The sequence below is a fragment of the Citrus sinensis genome, chromosome 2 (assembly GCF_022201045.2).
Source record: "Citrus sinensis cultivar Valencia sweet orange chromosome 2, DVS_A1.0, whole genome shotgun sequence".
In the NCBI taxonomy this organism is placed as follows: Eukaryota; Viridiplantae; Streptophyta; class Magnoliopsida; order Sapindales; family Rutaceae; genus Citrus; species Citrus sinensis.
Genome location: NC_068557.1, coordinates 29,781,617 through 29,801,227, shown reverse-complemented (window position 1 = coordinate 29,801,227; position 19,611 = coordinate 29,781,617). Strand labels below are relative to the sequence as shown.

Genomic DNA, 19,611 nt, shown 5'->3' with positions numbered 1-19,611 from the left:
CAATTAACGTCCTACTGCCAGTTTTACTGCATCTTCTTCTATCGTACAAAAAGCGAAAAAAAACGAGGACGTTCGTAAACGTTCGATATCCACATATTGTCATTTGTACATAATAAACAGGTTTCAATTAGATTGTCTAATATTTACACACGAGGCATTGGGTCGTCGGTTTCAAGCAAATTATCTAATAATACTACTTTTCTCACATCCAAAAGTTGCTCCTGTCAAACTATTCCACCAACTACGAACTCAGCACATTTCTAACAGACACCAGACAGCAGACAGCCTGTCTTGTCACAAAATATTGTTAACGTGGAATTAATCCATCAAAATTCTAGGAAGAGTTTCCAAGATCTGCATTGCTGACCCATTTTATCATTCCTTCAACCTTCTGTTCAACAGTTGGAGATCCGACAAGATGGCTATAGATAATCTTCTACCAGTGCTTTTTAGGTATTCTGCTTCGTGTTCATATTCTGTCGATTGTCCGTTCAATCATCCCCTCACCATATGGCAGGTCTGTATTTGTTCACAGACAAAGATGAGTCCTGACAATCATCTACACAACTCGAACCCAGGTTCCCCCGCACATAGGACAGCCAAATGCCCAGCGGCTGATCCACCAAGCCTCTCGGTCGTTTTGATTTGGTGGATTTGTAGCACCTGGTGAGGCAAAAGCTGCAGTCTGACGCAAACATCTAATGCACTGCACCACAAACAGTCAAAACTACCTTGAGCTAAACAATTAAAAAAAACCTCTCCATCTCACATATTATTGTCCTGCCCTAAAAAGAAAGGCAATAATCGACTACATTAAGCATTGTTAAAATTTTAATAACAGATAGAGCCGACTTTATCTTTATCCCATACCTTGTACCAAACTCCTTCAAGACCAGTCTTCCAAACAGCCGTCACAACATCTCTTCGGGATCCCATAATACCAAGATAAGCCCCCAAGCCTACAGAAGTATTCAAGCCAAAAGCTGCATCTCTTTCAGACATCCTGCGTTTCCTCGGCCACAAGCCATGTGAATCGTAATAAACATCATGATTTCCTGAAGAGTTGACATCAACTGAATCTACCCAATTACTTAGCTTGGGAGTATCATCTACAGGGCCAACATCCTCCAGATCAGACCAAGGCCCACCGAACATATTCCGTCTGTGCCACTCTTCAGCCGGTGGGTGGAGCTCTAACTCACGAAGTAAAAGTCCAGCAGCATCTGCACCTCTAGGCCTAGGCATGTTCTGTGTACACATTTAGAATGGAAGATAGAAGCTCAGAAGAAAATGAAATCCAAGTTTGAAAAACAAAGACAAATTATGCAAATTTCAACCAAGAACTAGGACACAATTAAGATCAAAACCTAGCATCTAAGCAAGCTTAGGAGAAAAATAATCAAATACAGATAAATGATTAGAATTTTCAATAAATATACATCAATTGCATACCAGGACAAAGTTAAGGTCAAAGCCTAGCATCTATGTATCTGGTGGATTAGGCAAAAATAATACAAAAACCTACTTGAGTTGTTTAGAATTCAATGACCCTGGCCAATACCATAAGCTAAAAGATGTAAATAGATGTAGCTTTTGTCACAACCTCTTCTCAGCACCTTCACCTATTTCTAAAAGACATATTCTTATGTACTAGAATTATAGGCTTTCACATGAATTTGACAGCATCATAGGTTTTCTTATCAGATCACAATTAGATAGCAGGATTAAAAATTATACAAAACTACTTTGCATCGGTAACAAAACATGAGAGGCAATCTCATTATCTCATTGAAATCATCAATTTAACAATATTTACATAACGACACAGGTACCTGCATATGTGGACCAAGGGATGCTTCTACAACTTCAGGCAATACAGTGTAATTCCCATCAATGTAATGCAGCCGCACTTGGATGTTGCTGCTTCCCACCTGAGAAACCGGTAGTGGGTGTGACAGGGCTGCTGTACGCCTACAGAGGTCCATTAGAATGAGAAAAAGGACCTTCACCTGCGAGACAGTTACATAGAGTTGTTCAGGTCATGTCTATGACTTCTTATTTAAAAAAGCCAACAGTTGAGTTCAAGAATCAGAGAAAATGTAATTAGATTGATGAAAAATAAAAAAGCTATTGCAAGTAATATTTTTATCCAGACACCATTATTACACGAAGAAAAAAAAAAAACAGTTTGTACCTCCTCAAAAGTATATCCTTGACCAGCATTACCAAAACCCATTTTTGGCCGGCCAGCAGGACCTTCTTCAACTCCTTTTGCACCAGGTACAGTTTGACCAGCTCTCGCTACCTGTCCTTCATCTAACTTTACCATGGCTGATGTAGGTTTTCCAGGAACAGAATTGATTTCCTCCACCTTGCCAGGAGCACTCACCTGAGGTTTCTGCACATTTGCATCATTATTTCTCTGTGCATTTGCCAAAAGGCGAGGTTGTTGAGCTCGCCGAAAGAAAAAACAGAAGAGCAGAAGTTGGCATAATCTATGAAGAAAGTGGCAGTCCCCAATGAGCCTGACAGCAGGTGTTCCAGGAAAAGTCCCAGTGTTGATGCTTATTGGCATGAAGGAAGATGGACCGCTTATGGGGTTTGAGGTTGGATTGGACACCCCATCATTGGTGCTACTGATCTTAGCAATAGCACCCTGTACCCAAGCTTGCATCTGGGTACTTCCAGTTGAGCTTGTTGTACCACTCTGACCAGCTGTATAAAATGTTATTACACTGTTAGAAGAACTGCTGGGGACAATGATAACAAAGCATGAAAAAAAATTGAAAATAATTTACAGCAGTTCCTTCTTTCTTCATTAGATGACAGTGACCGAAGTATGCTCAAATGGTATAGGATAAAATGAAATTCAGTCAATTCAAATTACGCAGGAATTACAGAACTTGAGAGTTCCACAGGAATAAGCCCCATTTCCTCCAATGTTATCCTATCAGAGGAGAGGTGGATACTGACCCTGACTGGCTGCAGGAGTTGCAGAACTTTGGGTAGGACTAGCAACCATATTGCGATTGCTGCCAGTGCCGGCAGTAACAGCATGACTTGCCAATGTTCGACAAAAACTTGCATAGCGCCGCAAGCGTGTGATAAAATGTGATGCTAGATCCAAAACAGCATCAACATAAGCCTGCACAGCCATGACAAATAGATTAACTAAACAATCATGTCAACTAAAATAATCTAACTTTTAAACAACATGGACATAGCCAACTTAAGAACCCATTCCACATCTTTGACTAATATCAGATACAAAATTTTTGCAAGAGGAAAACCTAGAAGAAAAATGCCAGCTGCAAAGAACATGAAGACAAGTGCATCGAGGACGTCACCAAGTTACTGCCATCATGTTTGTATACCAGTCAGCGAAATTCTTAACCTTATTTTAGTGTTTTCTCTTAATCATAACAGAGGCATCAACTGATTTCACTACAAATTTCCACATGACCAAGAACTGAATGTACAAAAGGACAAAATACGGATAGATGTAGACCTGAATGCTTGCAACAAGAGCAGGTTCAACAGCCATCGCTTCAGGATCAATACCAGACAACGTCTCACCAGATGCCTGCCACGGATCAGGCACCAAAGCTGAAGGATTTATTAAAGCTGATTCAATTCCTTTCCCCAACATATCCAGCAACAACCTTGCTTGCATATCTAGTACCATTGCCCTAACTTCTTGAGCATTTGTACCTTCCAAAAGTCGGCATTTTATCCTGTCTAGGCTCTGCTATGAAAAAAGAGAAGTTTGCTTATCCAAAAATGATAGAGCCTGGTCTAAATGAGTATCAATGATGAATGAATTATCATGTAAAAGTGCTAGCATAACAATTTGATTAAGATTTCTGCTGAAGCAGTCAAGCCAGGTAACCAAGAGGAGAAATCCTCTGTGCTTTCCTGGTCAAAACCTCAAAATATTCTGTTGAGTAACTCCAAGCAACCGATAGAAGTATTAGACCCCATTTTGAGTCAGCTGGGGAAATGAACAAACATGGAGACCATCTAGATGGGATTCGGCATATGTAACTCAACAACAGATTCATCATATGCAATCAATGGATAATCAAAGGTTGTTTTAAGGCTTTAACAGCATGATAACTTAGATCATGATAGCTACATAACATCAGCATACATCACAATTACATAGAGACTAGAGGATTTGGTGAAACCCGAACAGCAAAATTAAGTGGAAGGACTGCTGAAAGAAGGGAACAGTCTAAAGCAAACTTAAGAAAGAAGCTTGACGGGCAAAGAATCAGTTAGCCATGCGCGAACGATCCATAAAACATCATGAGATTGCTATTCAAAAGGAAAAAAAAAAAAATTAATACTCTTAAAGACCTTTTTTCATTGTTATAGCTAACAATTTGAAGACAAATGACCATGAGACGCAGAGATGGCAAGAGTTAGAAGAAACATACGGGACCATATTGTTGTCGGTGCTGAATAGAAGGAAGAGAATGAAAATCCGCATCCAAGACAGCTATGACACTGTTCAGAGAAACTGAAATATAAGAATAATCACCCACATTAGAGAGAGGTATCACAAATCATCATAGAGATTCTCTCAAGAAGACAGCATATAAAAAAGAAATACACAATTATACACTTTTTTTTAATAAAAGACATTATTTTCCAGATAATTAAAATCCTTATTCCAGAATAAAATATTGTTAATTTTACAACTAAGTCAAAACATTCTTACCAATGCCATCCTCGGCAGCACTCTGAGTACAGCCAACAGCATCCCACCAATCCACATTAACCAAAAGGCTCCACCAAAACCTGCTTTGACAACAGAAATAATCAGCATCACCAAGCATCAGATTAAAGTGACTGCTATCCGTTAATTATTTGACATGATTTAATTTGGTTATATATATAGTGCTGATCTGGTCCAAGATCCTGGACTTTACTAGAGACCGGAAAAGCTATTAAACCGCTTTCCCGGATTTTAACAAATTCAGGATCCTGGAATGGAACACACACACACACACATTATTTGTACATACAAAATTCCGGAACTAAATTCTGAAAAACAGACTTGCATATCATTTACAAAAACTATTGATATTATATAAAATCAAAATTAACAAATAATCAACTGCAGTCTAAGAGTCGGTTCTAAATTTTACATTTTTGAGTAAATATCAACATACCAAGCCAATTTCTGAAGAGCAATAAAAATTGCATAACCAGTTTCAGCAAAATGTCATTTAGAGTGATTTGATTCCTTAATTTTTAATTTTCGGATAAGTGAGAGTGAGATCAGAAGTAGACTGAACCAATCATTTAGCTAACAACAAAATTCTAATGGACACTGGATAAAAACTTAATGTATTGTCAAAAAATTTTAAAAAAAATGTGAAGTTGTCTAGAGTACAACTGTTAAAGAAACTTGAATGTGAATGGTCATTTGTTGGTGATGTCACTATACATCTACAAGTTGGACCGAAAATCTCACTACAGCATCAAGCGGGGCAAATTGTACAGACACAAGTATATAAAAGTTGTATTTCTCAGTATACTGCAGTTTTATACTTCAAATGAGAGTTGTGAGGAATGACATGCATACACAAGTGTTCATATAGTTAGATATGCAGTCCAATATAATCAAGGGGAAGGCATGAAAAATTACTCCTACCAGGTTTATGATAAGTACTTTCATATAGTACCTCTCAGCAATCGCACGTTCCCAGGTTGATGAGTTGGCCTTTACTTGACTACTTGGAACAGCCGGAGGAAGAACACGAATTATTTTCAATATGGTGCGGTCCTTGTTAGTGTCATGCCAAACCGAAGCTGAACAGCAACTTGTAGAAGAAAAGGCAGGTGCCGCAATTGCAGATCCAACACTAATCTGGTAGTTATCAACAGGTGCGAAGTTTGGACCGGAAAAAATGTGGACCCCACCCCGAAGAAGGGCAATAGCAATTTCACCACCATGAGCAGAATAAACAATTCTAGCAAGCGATCTAATATCGCTTGGCAAATCAAAGGGATCAAAGCTGACTATTTTTGATTTCTCAAGACCAGAATCAGTCGTTTTCCATACATCACAGGTTGGTCCTGCAGCAGCTAACTGGTGAATTTTAAAATTACTAGTTGGTATGCTTGTATCCACTTTTGACACCCAAACAGTTTGCATGGGTGCCTGCCCACCGAAACTGGAAGTGGGATTTCCAAATATTTGATGAAGAACAACAGGCTGAACTGATGATTCCCAACGCTGAACCCTCCATCCTGTGATAGAAGGACCCTCATCTGGATCGTAAGGGGACATGTACTGCCCTGCCAAATGCCAAATCAATTGTTACTTTCATAGAAACACAATGATATCTGGATTTATAAACAGCTTTGACTCCTATAAAACATAAAAAGACAGGCCCCATATTTGTCCTAGTCATGAGTAAATGTTATAGGAAGAGGCTTGGGCTATTGTATTAGAAAAGTAATTAAAAAGACCAGGATGCACCAATGGGACAGCTATGACACCAATTAACATGGATCACATCCCATTAGGGTCCAACAGGCAAAAGGTTTTGCATTAGCAAGAGCAGATTTCCAACAGAGAAAAAGAGAACAAGAAATCATTGGGAACTATGAATTCTATAAAAGTATAAAAGGAATTTGTATCCATAAGTAAAATGGGGGTAATAGAAACACTAAAAAGGAATTGAAAAACTATAACAAAAGGATGCTGTAATACATACATACATACATACATACATATATATATATATATATATATATATATATAGGTCAACATAGTCGGAATGATAAACAAGTAGATAAGCAAACAAACACATATGCATTAAGGAATGCACAACATTACTAAAAGAATATTATCAGCACACATACACATATCCGGTTGTAGTAACAACCAGAATTTGACGTCAAAAGTTAAATTCTAAAGTGAGAACAGATAATACCTTCAACTATCACAACAGCTATCACAGAACCACCACGAGTTGGGTCAAAGGCAACTGCGGTTACTCCAGAGCCCCACGTAGTGGTTGCTGCAGATTGAGCTGCTGCCTCAGGACTAACATACGCAGAAAAATTTGATACTGGAGAACAATGAAGGGTTATGGCATCACTGAAATTTTGATCTGTCAACTTCCTTCCTTGCTTTGCTTCAGACAATAGATACTCTTGCCAGCTGAATAAATACGCAGCCAAAGGGGCAAAACCTGCCCACTTGGGTGGACTAAGTGAAGGTGGTACCCCATTGCTCGTGGTTGTCTTTGGAGCTGCCTGAAATCCATTTCCAGGACCAGGAGTGACCTCCCAAACAACAACAGTAGAGGGATTTACAATTGGAACACCAGCTACATGCATGGCCCCACTGTCTGTTATGATAACATCAGCAGCCATGATCCCACTAGGCCCAGCACCCAAGAGACCTTTTGCGGTGGGAAACCACTTTGATGCTGCACCATTTTGACTAGGAGGCCACTGGGACCAGTTAAGTTGAACAGAGCCCGACGAGAAAACGGAGCAGACACAGAGAAAATTCGGCCACCTATCTGAAATAGAATCATACATTAGATTGGAAAAAATCTGGAGCAAGGTAAATCGATTAACAGAAAATAAAGTGAAATTATTATCCCCCCCCCCCCACAAAAAAAAAAAAGTGACATTCCAAACAATGCTGACAACATTATAACAAAAGCAGTTGAGCAACTGAGTTGGCACCATAAGATCCCTTTTCCAGAATTACATTATTTTCGTCAGAAATAAGGAAATTTCTGTTTATCAACTGTTGCGCAATCAAAATAAAAGAGAAAGATAGAACTACAAGAGATATATTGGCTAAAACCAAAAAGGCACTTATCATTCAGATAACCAAACACTCTCTAGCTCATGCAATCATTTGCAACAACTATCATGGCATTACTGCAGGAGACAAAAGAACCATCCTGGTAACAATCTGAGGACAATTTTGATTCAAGTTTTTCACAAAATAACGGCAAATTACCAGAACTATCAGTGACAGCAAGAAATAACTAGAACCTAAAATTCATGAACAATTGCAAACCCAAATGAAAGTTCCTGTGCATGATTTTTCTAAACCCTTAAGAAGCAGCAAGAAGAAAAACCTGAAGTTTGAGAATTCTGCGAAAGGAATTTTTCTTCAAAAATTGATTTTGCATTCAAAGGACTAGTGGATTTTGAGGAAAGCCACCTATACTGATCATTAAGACAACAAAACAAGAACAAAAGTGCTTAGAATAGTAACAATAAAGGAAATAAGAATATTTTAGGAATCAGAAGCATTGAAGACAAAAATAAATGCATACTGGAGACACCCCTGAGAGCCACTTCGTAACGACTGCAATATCCTGCCGCCATTCATGCTCACGCTGCCAGCAGCTAGCATCACGTACTAGATTAGCTGGTCCCTGCGTAAAAAGACCAATAATAAGCTCAAAAAGAACTTATAATAAAGAGGCAACCAATGTAGCTACAGTTGCATCGCTGCACCAAAAATGAGAAAAGAAAAAGAAGCACGTAACATATATAACTTGCACCCGACAGACATGTACACACAGAATTAAAGAAAATGGTCGGACAAGGGTGGCTTACATGAGATGGCTGAGTCCATATAGTCACTCGCCCATAGAAATTAGCTATTAATAGAGCACGAGGGCATGAAGTAGGGGACCATTCAATAAACTGAACAGAATCACGAGGACAATCTGCAAAAGGATTCAATGCAACAAAATAATATTAAACTCAACTAAAGAGAAAAACCATGAGCCATCACAAGGTTTGATGAACTAGAAATTACATAAACAAGAAGGTGTTATGTTAAACAGGTATTATAAACACTAAACCACTTGGCAAACATTAATTCAATAGGTATATGTATGGGAACAAATAGCTAAACGGCACAACAAATTACCTGCTATGACATTAAACACTGCACACTCAGTAGGTCGCTCTGGTATCACAATATGTATGGGGATCCAAAACGGTGTATTCGCGTTAGAGCTGCAAAAACAAAAGAACAATCAAAACCGTACACCTATGCTCCCACAAAAGTCAAAGAAAAAGGTCAGATTCATCAAAATTACTAATTGGCATATCATCAAAAGCAAAACACAAATGATATAAAGGAAAATACCTTGGAATCCTAGCGCAAGTTTCAGAGGCACAAGCAATAGCATTCAATTTGCCACACCAAGCAACAGCACTGAAAGGACAAATAAGCACAAAAAATACAAGAGCTTTCAATAGAAATTAGAGTTAGAAATAAGAACAATAATTGAAATAAATTAGCGGCAAAATGAAAAACCTGAAATTGCGACACAATTCAGGGACACTCATTTTATGCTGCAAATTGGACCTCGGCTGCTTGAGCCGAATACAAAAGACAGTGGCCGGAGTAACCGAATCTTCATCCATGGGATCGTCCGATTTCGCGGAGGCTTCCTCCTCAGCAGCAGCTGCAGAACTAAGAGTGTCCGACTTGTCAGGCTTAATAACAGTCTCCACAGGCTGAGCTGCCAAATCCTCCTCAGAATCCTTATTATTAGTATTGGCGTTAGGATTAGGAGTACTACTACTATTATTATTATTATTATTATTCATTGTAACGAAACCCTAATTTATTTATATGTCAAATAAAATAGAATAAAAAAGTAGAATGAGAGAGAGAGAGAGAGAGAGTGTGTGTGTGTGTGTGTGTGTGTGTGTGTGTGAGTGGTGGTGTAAAAGTCGCAATTGAAGGCGACAGATAGTACTGTTGGAATTTGTTGAAGAGAGAGAGAGAGAGAGTGAGTGGGGTTCGAGTGGGTGGTTTTATTGAATTTTAGGAGATTGTTTGTGGCTTTTTAGGGTTTGTAACTGAGGAGAGGAGACAAAAGCAGTCGTCTTTGCGATTCCATTCCAGCTGTTGGCCGTTTGCTATGACTTAGGACTTTGTTTCCTCTTCCCCTTTGATTTTGCTTCGCTGTGCTGTGCTGTGCTGTGCTCAACTACATCGCCTCCATTTTCTTTTCCTTTTACTTTTTTCTTTTCTCTTTTTTTTTTTTTTCCCGTCCGAAAATGGCTGGCTCTGTTTCTAGTCTTATGGGCTGCTCTTCCTGTGTTTAGGCTATTGGTCCTTTGTTTCTAAATTCGTCGCCTCCAGCAGATCACTTGTGACTATGAGTTGATATTATTATTATCATTGTCACCCTAAATTTCCAAAGCTTAGATTGAGGATAAAAAAAAAAAAAAAAAAGTAATTGTATATATATGATTGACATAATTTATCGTAAATCAAATAATTTATTCCTCCCAATTTTTTTCTTTTTCTATTTTATGATAAAAAAATCTATAAAAAAAAAAAACTTAAACCATTTATATTATAGCACAACTCACGTTCCTAACCTGGGTATTATATGATATCTCCTCACACTAATATTTGAAGAGACTTATGTAATTATGTACTCCATTAATATTCAAGAGAAATGTTTTTCTTCTACACAAACGCAATAACTCGGATCCGTTCGTGTAACATTACTTATTCAAGTGAAAGAGTTGGTTACTTCTTGGATCGCTTGGGGCATTATGGTTTGCCTCTATGGGTGTATGGGTTCCATCTTTTATAAAATATTTCTCTAATTTTCTAATGTGTGAATGTATGTTATATCCAAAATGAGTGATGATAGAGTTACAAATTTTTTTATAAATTTATTTTATGCATAAATTCATCGTTTGAATGAAAATGTAAAATAACAAAGATAAGATTTTGTTTGTTATATCTTTTTAAATATAACTTATTTAAGTATAATTTTTGTTATAAAGCTTTTATTTCAAAAAGTTTAGTTGTGTTTGTTGTCAATGAAAAATTTTATTAAAAATTATAAAATTAATTTAATAGACATGTTTCTTAAAGTTATGTTATATAAGAATGAAAGAAGATTGATAAATAAGTAAAGATATTTTAGACATTTTAACATTTAAAAAAAATTCAACCTCTACTCTCAAAAAATCAAAATCAAAGCTTTTGTTAGTAGAGTTAAAATCGCTAATTCAATTTTCAAAAGCTCTACTAAAAAAAAATATTTTTTTATAAGAGATTATGAGATTAAATAATCACTTATGAACATTAAATAAGTCATACCAAATAGTCATTAAATATAAACCAGTTACCTATGTTATTTTCATAATACTCAATAGCCTACTAGCACCATAATTTTATGGTGCATTTACTAATCAATAATCGGAATATATTGGAATCTGAATGAGCTGAAATGAGAATCATGAATGACAATTAAAATAAATTATTTAATTGAATTGTATGAATCAAAATCGGAACGAACTTCATTTCCATTGATGTGTTTACTTTGTCTTGAAATCAAAATAAACTATCATAATTTACTAAAATATCCTTTGTTAATTATTGTCATTTGGTATTAATAATAATAATAAAAATTTACTGATGTCGTTATAAATAAATAAATAAATAATAGTAATAACTAAGAACAATGATGACATTAATAACAACAACAATGATGACGATGGTGATGATGATAACAATAACAACAACAATAACCTAAAAGGCCAAAACTTATATTTCTTATATTCAGTATTCATTTAATTTTAGTTTCAATTTACATGATACATTTAATTTACAAAAAATAAATAAAAATGTAATTGAAAACAAGGACAATACTATAATGTTGTGTTTACTAAATCGAAATGGGAATCGGAATGGAAGAATTGGATGAATAACTTGTTTACTTGTTAGTTGATGCTCGGAATGGGAATGAGGTGCATGAGACTGGCACGATTTTAGATTTAATTCCTAGAGTTCTAAATCTAGGAGGGAGGTTGGGAATTAGAACTCCATTACATGGAAAGATAGTTTTATCCCCACTATTTTCAATATTCCCAAAATACCCTCTTTATAATTAAAAAAATATAAACTGAAAAAAAGATGAAAAATGAATAAAAAATAATATATGATATTTTTCTTTTACTTTTTATTTTTAAAAATTCTGTGTAATTAATGTAAATTTAATATTCTCAAGATCAAATATTAAGAAATTGACCCATTTATTCATTTTATTTCCTTTAAATTGTTGGTGCCAAGGAGTTATTGTTGAATGTTTTGAGAACAATGGGAGGGTGCCATCACCAAAAAACTCATCTAGTGTTACTTTTTAGATTCTTATTTACCTATCTACGTGGCAAATAAAAGAGTAAAAATGCAAGTTTTCTCTTAAAAGACTTTTCAAATAAAAATAAATTAATATGATTTTAATCAAATTATTCTTTCATCAAATTTAACTACCCTCTATTTTTTTAATAATTTACTTATAATACTTCTCCCTCTCACTAATAATGATATAAAAAGTAGTGTAATATTATTTAAAGAAGGGGAAGTCACTTCTCAATATTAAAAAGAAAGAATAATAATCTTGTTCAAAGAGTAATAATCTCGTTTTTAAGAACCTTTTAGAACTCTTTAAGTATTACCAAAAGTTTTTTCTAATGAAAGTTTTCGAATGAAAGTGTTATCCTCTCTCTTCAATATTAAATAATGAGAAGTACTGTTTCCTTTGAAAAACCTTAGTTGGAACCTTTAAGATAATATTAATTGTTATTTTTTTAAATCTCATTATTATTAAAGAGAAATAAGTGCTATTATCTTGATGGAAGAAATTTATTTTTTATTTGAAGTTTTTTTTTTTGAAAGAGTGTTTATTTTTTCAACTCTTCTATTTGCCACATAAATAAAAAAATAAGCATTAAAAAAGTTAAAATTATAAGAGTAATACTCTTGTTAACGTGACTCTTCAAGATTTAGGATGTTTTGCTCTAACTCAAATATTTAACCTCTAAAACCACCTGTTCGGTGCTGAGTGTGCGTCCAAGAGTAAAGCTACCATTCTTTCCCAAGTTGAAATTACGCCGTGAGTTCTCCAATTGTGTTTTCCCAGCTTTAATTAATTGACCTGAAGAATGAAAAATTTCTTCCCAATGGGGGAGCTTGGAAACATTAATTACATTGGGTTTCATTTTTTCTTCCGATAGTCGTGTAATGATAATACGCAGGACACTTGGGAAGGAGCAGCACACAAGTTTGTGAATTCACGCACTCATGCTCTCTCGAGTCTCGCCATTCGATGTTTGACTTCTTAAAGCACCAACGTCGGTCAAGTCCCAGAAATTTTGCGTGTTTTATTAATCATGCTACCTACATGGCATAGATATTTCGGTGCGTTTTAGAATTGAACGGAAGGTTGAATGCTGTATGATTAAACTAAGTTAATTGGGTCAAATAATATTAAAGTGTAATGTAATTTTTAAGGTAAGGTCAGACTTTGGTATACCTTCATTATGATTTATACTAACCGCCGGCTTAATTAAACATCAATAATTCCACATATAACACGCACTGCACAATTGTTTTGAAAATGTCCACCAATTTGAAATTCAGCAAAATCCGAGGTTAGGAATTTAAGATAAGAAAAACCATTACCACCAATTGGCAATTTTTGTTGACAATTTTTTTTTTTTAAATTTAAAAAAAAACAACAACAAATTGTTGACATTTTCTTGATATCGGCGCTGATTATTATTGGCACGTCAAGAAAGCGTCAGCATGACAGCATCTTATAAAATTAAACTTGTGATTATTTACAAAATAATGGGTGATTAAATCGTCTACTAATTTTTGTTTTATGTGTTCAGATTGGAAAATTTTTTGCTTTAACTTATATATAATATTTTTATATTATCTCGTGATTCAGGAAAAGAAAATGAGGACAGCTGACCTTATTATATAAAAAATCTAAAATTTATTTACAATCACCAGTTTTCAGTCCCGTGGGGACCTGAGTTAGCTTCTTTGTATGTAATTTTGCAGGGGATTACTATTAAGAGATACATTAAATTATTTAATTATGGTAATTAAATCCCGAAGGCATAAGAAATCTATATCTATATATCTATATATATAAAGCTGAGACTTGAGGAGGTGATGTCATATTTGTATATTCTCTATTATCTAATAAATAGAGAAATTTTCTTTTAAATTTGGTTTTTCATCTTCTCATAAATTAATTTAATTGTTATTATATAATAACAATTATGTAAAGATTTTAATGAGACATATTTTTTGTAATGAATATCTAAGGGGGAGTATTATGAATTTATTAAAATAAATGTAGATGTTCAAAACATATATTTTTTAGTCTCCCCACTATCTCCCATTAGCAACATTTAATTTTCCTATAACTCTCACTATCTTACAAGGAATTATGATCCATAATTTTTCATTAATTTCATGGAGTGATTATGTAACTATAAAAAGAGAGCTCATCTTTTTATTTTGTACACACACAATTGGAATGAATAAAATCACTGTATAATATATTCTCTCATTTTATCATTTATCTTACGTTGCTTTGTTATTTGTATTGCTGGCTTAATAGCTTTTTTTATTTTTTATAAGGCTGTCTCATCTTAAAAAAAATTAATTTATATTTTTATTAATTTTATTAAGTGTAAAATAAAAAAAAATAATATTAATTTTTTTTTTCAAAGCCGCGTGAAGCGCGATACTATTTCCTACTAAGTTAATAAATAACGGATGGAAAATGAAAAACGGTCGCGGTCGGGTTGGCTTGGCACTTGGCAGTGTGAATTGGGAGAGAGAGAAAGAGAACACGCAAACAATTCAACCGGAGGCTGGAGCAATATAAGCAGTTGATCTTTTCTTCTACCCCCATTCCAAAAAATCCAACATAAACACAAACAAACAACTTTACATTTGTTCTTCTCAAAAAAAAAAAAAAAAACTTTTACATTTGTTCAAATTTTTTTTTTTTGTTTTTAAAAAACCTCAATAAGACTGCAACTGATTTTTTGTTTTTTTTTTTTTGTTTTCCATGTTAACATTATTCAATTTTAAGACGTCCCATTAAAGGAAAACAAAAAAAAGAAGCAATAAAGAAAGGAATTCAAAAGCAGAGAAGATATCCTGTGATCTTTCATTAGGAAGCATGGGCATACTCTTAAACTAAATTGGAGAAAGCTTGTTTGCACAGAAAAAAAAAATCGAGAAAAGCGTTAAGTGCTCTAGTCAACTTAACGAGGTAATAGTTTTAATAATCTTCTTTTTCTTTTTTCTTTTTTTGTGTGGATTTTGTACTTGAATTTAGCTTGGCTTTTGCAGATATTTAAGTAAACTGTAGGTGACTAAATGTTATGGTTCTTCTTCTGAGATGAATTTAGCTTTAAATGGGGAAATGGGATCGATTGATTATCAAAAGACCTTAGAGTGTGTGATTGAAGTTGGAAGTTTTATTTAATTTGAATCTAATAGTTGTTGCAAACTGAGCTTTATAGCTTGGTTATTTATTGTGATGTTTAGTGTTATGGGCTATATTTGATGATGCTTATTGATATTTGATCTTTTCATTAAAACGGGTATGATGATTTGGGTATTGATTTAAGTTATCTGAAATGGGATTTCAGTTCGTGTCTAGAAGGTATCCATGTCAGCTGGGAGGTAGCGGCTGAATATCAACACGCAATTATGAGTTGTAGGTGCTTTGGTGGCTCGCGTTTTCACAGCAAGAAGAGCGCTGAGCGTGAGGCTCCACAAGGCGTAGATGGTGAGGACTTGAATGAGTTCTTGTACTGAACATTACATGATATGTTATTGGAGCTAATGAAAACTGAAACCTCGTTAATTGTTCCATGATAGTTACATATATGTAGTAGATTTCGATGAGATTGACATTGCTTTTCTTGTTGTCACTGTGGCTTTATTTCCTTGGATTGTATGAGCTATATGATTTAATCAATACTTTCATTTTGATGTGAGATTTATACCATTACTAAGAAAGAATGGGTCTTGATATGAACTGCCAACCAATTTGACATGTTTGAGTGTTTTTCTTATATCACTTTGTACAAACAGCAAATGAAAGTTCTATGCCGGATTATAAAGTTATGAAGTTGCATTTGTCTATTTCTTCCTGAAATCTTAGGCCTATTATGGTGAAATGGAAGTTATTGTGAGAAACTGTTCTAAATGACCCAGTTTAAGCAGTTTGAGTACACAATCTTAATTTTAAGTGATCTTCTTACCATTTTAGATTTGATTTAGTTCAAAATCTCATTATAAATTTAACTGCTCAGCTTCTTTTGGTTGGTTCTAAGTAAATTTTGTTGCTCTGGCTAGGGGAATTACTGAGGAATGTCAACCATTTTTCTTACACTGAATTAAGATCAGCGACAGATGATTTTCATTTAAGCAATAAGATAGGGCGAGGAGGTTTTGGAACTGTATACAAGGTACTCAAGATTTACTGATGGTTTGACCTACTAAGGATGGGTATGGAACAATATTCAATTCAATATTATCTTGTGTATTATGCATCACTTGTGTTTAGGGCTAAATTGTTCTATTTACTGAAGATAATCAACTAATGTGGATTGAATTTCATGACATGATCTCCTTTATGTTTCCTAAAAGAATTTGTATGATGCCTGATATTCATAGTTTCGAGTTTCGTGGTAGATCATAACTTTACATTATAGGATGTGAATATTGTGATCGTCTTACTTCTGTTTGCAAAAATTGTTTTTACAATTATTAACCCTATTCTAATATTGCTAGGGGACCCTAACAAATGGAAGACGCATTGCTGTGAAGCCACTTTCTGCTGAGTCAAAGCAGGGGGTGCGTGAATTTATAACTGAGATCATGACTCTATCAAATGTCAGGCATCCTAACCTTGTTGAGTTGATCGGTTGCTGTGTCCAAGGAACAAGACGGATATTGGTTTATGAATATGTAGAAAATAACAGCCTAGATCGTGTGTTATTAGGTGAGTTAAATCAAAGTTTTAGCATGAAAGTCGCATTTTTTATCTTTATACACATGGGAAGAGTGAATCTATTTCTCATGTGTTTGTAGGTGCTACAAAAGCAAATATAAAGTTGAACTGGGAAAAAAGATCTGATATTTGTGTGGGTATTGCTAAAGGTCTCGCATTCCTTCATGAAGAACTTGTGCCACATATTGTGCATAGAGACATCAAAGCTAGTAATATACTTCTTGACCAAGAGTTTAATCCAAAGATAGGAGACTTCGGATTGGCTAAACTTTTTCCAGATAATATCACTCACATTACAACAAGGATAGCAGGAACAACGTATGCAATCTTCCAACTCTCCTGCTGCTTGCTATATGTCGTTTGATATTGTATCTTTTTTGCTTTGGTTTAACACCACAAAATTGCTGCTTCTCAGTTCCCTATGAAACTTTCATTGCCATGAGTTCAGTGTAGCAAGTTGTTAGTGTCTGCAGTGTATTTCCTAAATTCAGTGGGTTTGTTTACCAGACCATTAAGATGCTTATTCTGAAATTAATTGTCTTGTGTATCCTGCTATCCATGCCACTGTTTGTGTGAGGGTATGTCAAGAAGGATTTTTGTAATTACAGCTTATAAGATGTTAATTTATGGTATACCTTCTGAAAGTCATGTTGTGAGAAAGCTTATTATCAGCATAATTAGGTAATGCGAACTACGTACATGAGAGTGGAACCCGAGAAAAGAGACCAGTAAACCAGAGAAAATGAGTTTGAACAAAAAAGACAGTATCCATTGTAGATACTACAAAGAACAAAAGTTCCTCAATATGTATGTTGAAGATAATCTAATTAGGAAGATGTGAAGATAGTGTTGTTGTCAATAATACCAATAAGAATTTTTATGGATTCCTATTTCTTGACTTATCACTAGTGCTTTTTTTTCAATATAGTTTGAATATATTGATATGTTCCCATTGATTGTTCTACAAAGTCCACCCCCAACTTCCATCTTCCCCACTCTTCTTGAAGTGACTGTACCTGAATTACATTTTTCTTTTCCTTTTCTTTTATAATTTTCACTAAAAAATTATGGCACGGGCTAGATGAATTGATGCGACCATATGTAACTTGAACTTTCCCTTCTAATGAACTTGTTAGGCTTTGAGACAACCAAATCAGGAGAATTGTGTCAAATATTGTCATCAGTCCTCCTATTAGTCCTTGTATAAACTGAAGTGATGGAAAATGTAGATTACTAAATCCCATGGTTTTATTATTTGCAGTGGCTATTTGGCACCAGAGTATGTATTGGGTGGCCAGTTGACCATGAAGGCTGATGTTTACAGTTTTGGGGTCCTTGTACTTGAAATAATTAGTGGAAGAAATAGTGGAAAGGCAATGTGGGGACAAATGAATAAATTTCTTTTGGAATGGGTGAGTTGGCTTATTATCAGTGACATTATTATTATTGTTGTTGTTGTTGTTTTTTATATGAAATTCAAAAGGGCATTAGTGGAGAAAAATCAAAATAGAGTCCACCCTCTATTTTGATTTTCTCCACATTATTTAATAGCTGCTTTTGTTGCTCTAGCATGTTGACAGTCCTGTATTGCTTGCATCCAACACTTTTTTATCTTCTATTTTGTGAAGATGATGACCAGTTATTAGTCAAAATATGGATCTTCAAGTAAGAAGACTTGCAATAGTTAGATTAATCAACAAGCTCTTTTCAGATTTAAGAAGGCTAAAGATGCTTGTGCCTAGCCTTATTTCTTGCCTGAAAAATGTCTCCTTTTCTTACATGTTTGATGAATGATTTGTTTGTGTCAATAGGCATGGCAGCTCCACCAAGAGGAGAAACCCTTGGAGCTAGTGGATCCAGAGCTTGGCGAATATCCACCGAACGAAATCATTAGGTACATGAAAGTTGCTTTTTTCTGCACGCAAGCAGCTGCTAGCAGAAGACCACAAATGAATCAAGTAATCAAGATGCTTACAAAGAACATCCGGCTCAATGAGGAGGAGCTTACAGCCCCTGGTCTTTTCCAAGACTCAGAAAGTAGTAGTGTCGGTACATCGGATAAAAAATCATCAGACTCCACTCTTCAGATGAGCTCGGTTCCTGTCACCATTACACAGGTGACACCCAGGTGAAGAATGAAGTATAATCTGGTACTTAGTCCACAAATGTTTTAAGGGTATTTTCTGTTCATTTTGACACAAGAAGGAACTCGTGTGCATGAGTTATAATTATGAAAAGAGGAGAAAAAAGAAAAAATCAAGAGACCGAGGGAGGAAATTTAACTTACCAAATGGAAGAACACGGGGAAAATTTGTTCTTGTGGTGGTGGCATGTTGATCTGACGTGTAATTACACAAACTTTATATGTCACCATGTTAGTCTGTATCATTTTTTAGATCTTTTGGTTCAAGTAACAAATTTTATAGTTGCAGATGTGCTGCAAGGACAATTGTGATTGATTGCAGTAAAAACAGAAATGAAATTGGAAAATGCTACTTTCCCCGGGTCAAACCTCGAATTAAACCAAAACAACACCGTTTTGGTTTCTTTTTTTTGTCCTTTTTGCTTCCATGAAACGTGGTCGTTTCAGCCAAACAAAAGCAAATGTCTTCGTTTTTTACTTCCTCTCCTCTTCGATTCTCCTCTTCGTTTTACCAACAGACCAACAGAGCACAAATTGCAGAAGTTACTTGCACATCAATTCATCACAAAATGCAGAGTTTTACTAAAGCAAAAAACGATG

At 35.1% G+C, this 19,611-nt stretch overlaps 2 protein-coding genes across 4 annotated transcripts; one reads left to right on the top strand and one right to left on the bottom strand.

Annotated features, from left to right (window-relative positions):
- Positions 1-55: 55 nt before the first annotated feature.
- LOC102610216 (mediator of RNA polymerase II transcription subunit 16) lies at positions 56-10,149 on the bottom strand. Of its 2 annotated transcripts, XM_006467765.4 has the most exons (16): positions 9,320-10,149; positions 9,149-9,217; positions 8,927-9,015; positions 8,608-8,720; positions 8,322-8,423; positions 8,121-8,211; positions 6,951-7,547; positions 5,694-6,309; positions 4,724-4,803; positions 4,440-4,522; positions 3,509-3,745; positions 2,974-3,145; positions 2,195-2,715; positions 1,833-2,009; positions 871-1,248; positions 56-706 (listed from the first exon to the last, which is right to left on the bottom strand). In XM_006467765.4, exons 1-16 carry the CDS (start codon positions 9,613-9,615, stop codon positions 560-562), a joined length of 3,768 nt encoding a protein of 1,255 aa, XP_006467828.2. In that variant the 5' UTR covers positions 9,616-10,149; the 3' UTR covers positions 56-559. The 2 variants fall into 2 exon arrangements, with proteins under 2 accessions (XP_006467828.2, XP_006467829.2); XM_006467766.4 differs by lacking the exons at positions 9,149-9,217; positions 9,320-10,149 and having other exon boundaries at positions 8,121-8,206; positions 8,927-8,963.
- A 4,498-nt stretch (positions 10,150-14,647) lies between these two features.
- LOC102611252 (cold-responsive protein kinase 1) lies at positions 14,648-19,379 on the top strand. 2 transcript variants are annotated; one of them, XM_006467769.4, is made up of 7 exons: positions 14,648-15,116; positions 15,499-15,638; positions 16,211-16,323; positions 16,649-16,859; positions 16,949-17,186; positions 18,130-18,280; positions 18,680-19,379. In XM_006467769.4, the coding sequence occupies exons 2-7, from the start codon at positions 15,560-15,562 to the stop codon at positions 18,998-19,000; spliced, it is 1,113 nt and encodes a 370-aa protein (XP_006467832.1). In that variant the 5' UTR covers positions 14,648-15,116; positions 15,499-15,559; the 3' UTR covers positions 19,001-19,379. The 2 variants fall into 2 exon arrangements, with proteins under 2 accessions (XP_006467832.1, XP_052291330.1); XM_052435370.1 differs by lacking the exons at positions 14,648-15,116; positions 16,211-16,323.
- The last annotated feature ends 232 nt before the right edge of the window (positions 19,380-19,611 follow it).